The sequence below is a fragment of the Zeus faber genome (assembly GCF_960531495.2).
Source record: "Zeus faber genome assembly, chromosome: 9".
Taxonomy (NCBI): domain Eukaryota; kingdom Metazoa; phylum Chordata; class Actinopteri; order Zeiformes; family Zeidae; genus Zeus; species Zeus faber.
The window spans coordinates 12,240,880-12,248,379 of NC_137197.1; the positions used below are offsets into that span (position 1 = coordinate 12,240,880).

The following is a 7,500-nucleotide window of genomic DNA, read 5'->3' on the forward strand; positions in this document are numbered from 1 at the left end:
AAGTAAAAGAGTAATAAGAATTAAAAATAGAAACAAATTGGCAATATACAATTAAATTATTATTATTATTATTATTATTATTATTATTATTATTATTATTATATTTAAATATAATATACAGTATATATAATAAATATAATAGCGACATAATACTGTGTGTACCAGGGTGAACTAAAAAAGTGGTTATCACAATGTAATATATACAGTATTGCAAAATATTAAGGATAAAACTGATGAACACTAAAATGTACATAAGTAATAATAAAACCTTGCTAAGCCTGCTTTGCACGAAGCCTTGGTTGGGGTTGTGCATTATGCCCTGTTCTTGGGCTCAAACCCCATAACCTTGCTGGACTTATCCCAAAATTTCCCACAGATCTGCCAACCAGACAGCTCTACCGTTCGCCCTTTTGTTGCTCTCAGTCACCTCACACCTCTATCCCACTGTTAGCATTTCCCCCCTCTTTCCCTCCCCCTTTCCTTACCCCTCTGTCAGCACATCTTTCATCCTTCTGGAGCCTTCTGCTTCCCAGGGACCTGAATACTGATTATGTTTGCATTTCAAAGTTTTATCGTTTCATAGGTGGCCACATGTAACTCCCCGGTGTTCTCAACGTGCCATGTAGGCAGTTTGGTGCTCGTGAATATAATGGAATAAGTATTTTTCTCCAGTGCAAACTTAAAGGGGATCTCAAAGGGTGGATTCAAGGGACGTATCGGTTGTATTGTGTTGTGCTGTACCTTGCCACGGAATAACCGGGGCCTGCAGTAACACACACGCTGATATTTAAATTGGCCCGGCTCAGACCACAGGGTCCAATCTCTTCCTCTGATTGAATAATAGGCTTGCTAGGGCTATTTCCTCCTCATCGCTGCGGAAAAAACATTGATTATATCTGAGGAAAAATCACTTTCCCCCCGTGGCTGCTTTGGCCCCTACAGACTCTGGGCTCTTGAGTTTGGAACGAACACAAAACGCAAATAGAGAGAGAGCGTTGGAAAGAGAGGAGGGAAGGATAGAAAAAAGAGTGGAGTAGGAGAACCTTTGATTTTAAATTGCTGTAAGCGCTTTTCTTCCACATGTTTTTGTTGCATTGTACGGCAGCAAAGGAATAATTGTATGGTAGAGGAGAGGAGTAGTTCTTATGGAAATGTGGGGCCCCATGTATCATGTGTGCTTCATGTAAAGGCAGGTTTAGGTGAAAAGGAAATAGAAGATAGGCGAATTAGAAATGAAATGGGAGGAAAACAACGGGAAAGCAGAATACAATCAGCTTAGGGATTGATAGGGGCTGACACGCCGTGTGAGAACAGCAGGGGGACCTTTTTGGAAAGTCTGATTGGAGGATGACAGGGGATCAATAGGTCCCGATGAGAATAGAGGATGAATAGTGGAACACGCACACATAAACGCCACCTTGCCGAACCTTGCTGCACCATGTGTCAATGGAGAGAACTTTTTGTATGATTGGATGATTTCAACATGATTTTGTGCGCTTGTGTGTGTGTGTGTGTGTGTGTGTGTGTGTGCGTGTGTGCAATCTTTACTCCATCTTAGTTTTCGTCCCTTAGCTCCACACTAAAGGCCACATCATTTGCCAAAGGTTTGTATTGAAGGTGGTGCAATTTCATTTGATTGGACCTGAGAGCACGAGCCTCTTGCAAGTGGAAATTAGAATGCACCTGCACGGCGAATTTTAGCCCAGCTGACTTCATTTGTGTGTATTTTTAAGGAGTGGCGACGGTGCCAACAACGTGGTGGTGACCATTAAAATTTGCCATTTGAACCAGGCTGGTGTTTATTTTGCCTGTAATTGGATAGTATGACTCAGACTATATTCACTGTGTGACGCAATTCAGAGATGAATCAAATGCCTTAATCCTCAGCAATATCTTCCCAAGCCGAGAGATTATGACGATATTTGTTTCATTTTCGTCTCCTCTTTTAGAAATTGCTGGCCGGAGTGGCAAAAATGCCATTATCCATTCTCTACTTTCTCGGTCCGATTCCATGTTTTTCAGTGGGGTTGACACACAGGGTCGAGCGTTTAGTATCTCGTTGCCTCTGATATTCTAAATTGGAAAACTGCCCTCAGCGTGATTTGAATAGGGAGGTCGTGTTGAATCAGTTGGCAAACTGGGACGGGAGCCACACCGGCAAAACTTTGGGGATGAGGTGGTTAAATTCACTCACCTTAACAAACACACCCCTTAATCATCTCATCAGACCTTTGCACACCGGTCTCTAATTGTACAGTTCACCGGCCCCTCTCTACATCATAAAAAAACACTGCAGGGCTGGTTGTGGGTTAGGCTGTAATTTGAGATGGGGGTGAAGATGGGGGTTAATATGGGGTGATACGGCCACTGTTATACCGATAATTATCATGTTAGGAAAAAGTCTGGGTGAAATAGAGATGGAAGTTGTTTTCATTATTTCATTGTGTGTGTGTGTGTGTGTGTGTGTGTGTGTGTGTGTGTGTGTGTGTGTGTGTGTGTGTGTGTGTGTGTGTGTGTGTGTGTGTGTGTGTGTGTGTGTGTGTGTGTGTGTGTTGTGTGTGTGTGTGTGTGTGTGTGTGCGTGTTTGAGAAAGAGTTGAGAAAGAGTTTGCTGTGGGTATTTAACCCAATTCGTTAAATACCCACACCAAACACTATGTTGATGGTTCTGCACTGTTTGTGCCGGTGGCAGCAGCGCAGTGCTTGTGTTCATTTCATTTTTTGTTTTTCTTATCCTCCCGAAAAAGAAATATTTTTACTGTGAAGGAAAGAAGGGCTGAATGAAAAAAACAAGGATAAATAGAGAGAGGGACCGAGGAAAGACCTTAATGAGACAAGATGATGGGGTGGGAGGTGGAGAGCATGGGCAATATACAGTAAATGAAGAATAAATATGAATATGACATGTTTTTTGACCATTCATCTGTCAATCCTCATGCTGCAAATGGACCGTAATAAGGTCCCGAAAGCTGAGGAGGCCAAGAAGTGCAAGGTTTGACAAACACACGCACACGCACGCACACACACACACACACACACATACACAAACACACACACACACACACACACACACACACACACACACACACACACACACACACACACACACACATATTTGCACAGACCATTATACGAACAAAAGATCTGCACACTGACTCCCACTTAAAGGTCTTCATGTTTTTGATAGTGCTGATTGAAGCAGAATGTTGCTCCTTCACCATAGTTACGCGGTGTCGCCATTTTCAACACCAGTAAGCCATATTACAAATCATGTGATAATAACACTGTGGAGGACCAGGGGGCGTGGTAAAGCTGCGGCAGGGTTCCCGGTCGGCTCTCGAGCCCTGTATGCCGATCCCCTATGCACGGACCAATCGGCTGCGCTCTGGGCCCTGATTTAGCCGATTCGGGACGGCTGAGCGGCCACGCCACAAGGACACACCTATTGCAAATCATCATCAATGCAACAGTCGGAACAATTTCAAGACCCGAGAAAGATTCACAGATGTACATGTTAGCTTCAACAGTTTGCACTCCAGAAAGGACTTCCGTCGTGTAAACGACCTATCAGAGGGTTCTGCTTCTGGAAGATCCTCCACCTGGAAGGAGATGTAGCACCATATGTTTATAATAACACTCCCTTATATGGAAGCTGAGATAACATCTGAGGAAACCCAGGGGGGCGGAACTAAGGGACCGATGCCAGAGGAAGAAACACAAGGCACCAATTGCTTGCAGTTAGGGATTCAGTGTCAAGGACACTTCAACATTCATTGAACCAGCAACCCTCTATTACCAGACAACCCTCCAGGAAAGCTTTACTTCACACTGCCGCCGGAAATACCTGAAAATACCGTTCAAAAAATGCAATAATCGAACGCTCATTCACAAAATAAAGCTCTAAATCTTCATTTAGGCCTTTAGGGACCGAAGAATCCAATGTGTGTATCCAGAATATTATTATTATTCACGATTGATTGATGTGGATGTTTGGCTACCTCAATCCATAAATATCCCTGAAATATAACATAATTTCCGTCTCCTCTCTCACTCTTATATGGCGATACATATCAGTCCACACGGGTACTTCATAGAGATGTACTGTATATATATGAATAAAGTCCTTTAAATGGGAGATAGTAAATGTACAGATCCTTACTTCATTTTTTCTTGTCAGCTATACTTTAATCCAGCGCCTATATTTCAGTTCTGGATGTACATTTTTATCCTTTCACACACACACACACACACACACAGGCAAACACTCGTTGCTCCATGGGTATTATGTGTTCTCGGTGGATCTCACCAAAGCGTTAATGTGATGTTGTGATGTCGTCCTTCCCTCCGCATGCGATTCCTCCGTTCCCTCGCGCTGCCTTTTGCTCTATGGTCGTGCCACTCGCCACAGCTCGCCGATAGCTCGGCCTCGTGGGGAATTATTTGGCGCCGCTTTAAAGACGATCAAACGTTTGCTCGGGGCCATTTTTTGGGAGCGGGAATTCAAAGGCTTTCTTAATTGATTGATTAGAAATCAAACTGGCCTAAACTGTCAATTGATTTTCCACAGCCTGCCAGTGTTTCGAGTCCTCCTCCTACTACAGAATATAAATAAATGGCAGCCTGCCCCGCTCTGCTGTGAATGGTAGGCATCGCTCTCAGCAGTATTAGAGGTCATGGTCGGTCCTCCCGCTATGCTGGTTGACTGCTAAACAGCCAAACAGCCAAACAGCTACAGGCTCCTAGCACTTCTTCTTACCTCAGACGCTCCTCCCGAAAGGAGCTGTATCACGGCTCTGACATCATCGGCGGTCGACGGATGGCCCGATGGGATATTTGCCTCGACATCAACTTGTCAGAGTTGTTGCATCGTTGTCCTGCAACTTTATTCGACAGAATCTCCGTCGAGCGCCGTCGCTGTTGTGTTTCTGTCCCATTTGTTGTTCTTTGTGATCTAACATCTAACAATCCACATCTGCAAGCGAGTGTCTGTGAAAGCCATTTATGTCCAGGCACGTTTAATTAGATCAGTGGTTAAAGCGGCATTATTAATGAGTGTGTGTGCGTGTGTGTGTTTGGATGCGTGTGCATGCTTGCGTGCATGCGTGCGTGCGTGTGTGCGTGCGTGCGTGCGTGCGTGCGTGCGTGTGTGTGTGTGTGTGTGTGTCTGTGTGTGTGCGTGTGTGTATTCATGCGTGCGTGCGTGCGTGTGTGTGTGTGTGTGTGTGTGTGTTCCTCTCTTTAACAGGATGACTACATCCCCTACCCACGGATAGAAGATGTGAGTGTGTTGTATTTTTGTTTGCTTAAACTACACACAGAATACTCATACAACTCTACATCAGGTGTTGTAACAAGATAGATATGTTCATCGGTCATATAACGTGCATCTGATTGTAAAAGACGTTGTAGTTGTTTAACTTAAGAAGCACCTCTCGTGGCTTCTATAGGGTCCTTTTCATTGAGGCCAATGAGTTGCATTTGTCACTTTCTTTTTATTGATCCATCCCACTGGATCTCCCACCTTTCTCACCCCCGCCTCTCTCCTTTGTTACCCCCAATTCCTTCCCCAGGTCCTGGAGAAGGGCGGTCCGTACCCGCAGGTGATCCTGCCCCAGTTCGGGGGTTACTGGATCGAGGACGCGGAGGCCACGGCGGGTACCCCTACCTCGTCCGAGTCCAGCTTCTGCGAAGAGGATGACGGGGGCGGCGAGGAGGGCATGAGGCCCGGCGGCCGGCACAGCCACCGCTTGGAGTGTAACAGCACGGCCCGGGCGTACCGCAAACACTTCCTGGGAAGGGTGAGTGTGAGAGCGTGTCCAAAATAAGTTCAGTTTCGCTTCTGCTGCGTCCAAAATTGCATTCTAGTTGTGTGTTGTATTTGAGTGCTTTTAGTTTTCGAGACCATAAGATTCAAGATTCAAGAGGTTCATTTGTCACATACATATACATACGTTCACACGCACGCACACGGAGATAATTGCACAATTAGTACCAAACTGAACACAATAGCTAACCTAATTACTACCTAACTAACTAACTGAACTGACTGACTCCTAAAACGTAATGCAGTTAGTGAATTGAATAATATTAAATAAAATAAAATAAAATTAAATTAAATAAGACTCAAAAAGGTAATACTGAGCGGGGGTACAACATAGAAATAAAGGGAATAGACTTATGTATATGGGATAGGCTATTTTGTATATACAGATATGTGCAGTAAAATAATATGTATCAAATAGTATAAAGTACCAGGATCACATACTGCATCCAGTCAACCTTCTCTCTCTCTCTCTCTCTCTCTCTCTCTCTCTCTCTCTCTCTCTCTCTCTCTCTCTCTGTCTATCTAGGAGCATATAAACTACTACTGCACTGGCAGCAGCATAGGAAACCTCATCATGTCCCTGAAACATGAGGAGGCTGAGGGACAGGAGTTCCTACGCATTATGCTCAGGTACAATACAGGAAAAAGTGCACAATACTGTGAGTGATCACAGCGTGCCAAGAATTAGAATAATTATTTAGTCTTTCTTTATTCTGTTGACTATGCTTCATCTACCTTGCCTTGAGAAAAAATAACTCCAATACACTCCAATAGTCTATTGTCAACCCGGTCTGTTCACCCCATGAATTCAAGAAAGTGTTTGTTCGATTTGACAACAGCTGTTTGAGTCTAAACCGAATGTTGTTGACGATACTCATGTGTCAAATGAATAGTCAAACAGTGTTCTCCCTCTTCAGGTCGAGGGCCAAGACGGTTCATGACAGAGTCTCCCTCGCAGGCCTCAACCAGCTGCCCAGTGTACCTCAGATAGCCAAGGTAAACCCAATCTGTGGCCAATGACTCACCAAAACCAAAAGTTTTTTTCCCGCGTTCTCAAAATGTCCATTACTGCCATTATGCAACAATGATTTAATCCTGTCGAATATTTTGACTCATAGTTCACACCAGTCCAATGTAAATTCAACGAGGCCTCTCTGTCTTTTCCAGCTCCTGTGTGATGATGTGACGGGACTGAAGTTCAACCCGGTCCTGTACCCCAGGGTGAGTGCGGTCCCCCCCCCCGGCCCCCACGCCTCATCTCGACACTTGGTGACATGATCGTTTGACCTGTTTTGCATTTCCCTCTTCCCATCTCCCAAATGTATACTGTATGTTTTAAGACATGGAAGGAAGTGTTTTTTTTTAAGAATGGAATGAATTTAGAGGCCTAATGGCAAATTCTCATACCCAACTTGAACTACCGCCCCAAAATGCTCTTCAGACCGTGACACTGTTTATTCACCATCCTGAGGGGGCAGTTTTCGCCACATGCCTTGGGGAAGATGAAAACATCTGTGGCTCAGTGTGTGTGTGTGTGTGTGTGTGTGTATGTGTGTGTGTGTGTGTGTGTTTGTCAACAGTATCAAATGAATGAAACGCTGCCCTGACCGAAGGCTGTGACATTTTTCTGCATGTCGGCCTTATGTGACCGGAACCCAGCGAATCCTGCCCTCGAGA

At 44.5% G+C, this 7,500-nt stretch overlaps 1 protein-coding gene across 3 annotated transcripts in view; it reads left to right on the plus strand.

The window, feature by feature from the left end:
• Positions 1–7,500, plus strand: part of rap1gap2a (RAP1 GTPase activating protein 2a) — a 92,736-nt gene that overhangs the window by 73,543 nt on the left and 11,693 nt on the right. For 2 of the 3 annotated variants that reach the window (XM_080006882.1, XM_080006880.1), the window contains 5 exons: positions 5,245–5,277; positions 5,570–5,797; positions 6,350–6,453; positions 6,741–6,819; positions 6,991–7,044. In XM_080006882.1, coding sequence (XP_079863008.1) covers positions 5,245–5,277; positions 5,570–5,797; positions 6,350–6,453; positions 6,741–6,819; positions 6,991–7,044 — 498 coding nt within the window. The remainder of the gene's footprint in view (positions 1–5,244; positions 5,278–5,569; positions 5,798–6,349; positions 6,454–6,740; positions 6,820–6,990; positions 7,045–7,500) is intronic. The other variant, XM_080006881.1, reaches the window with a different exon arrangement.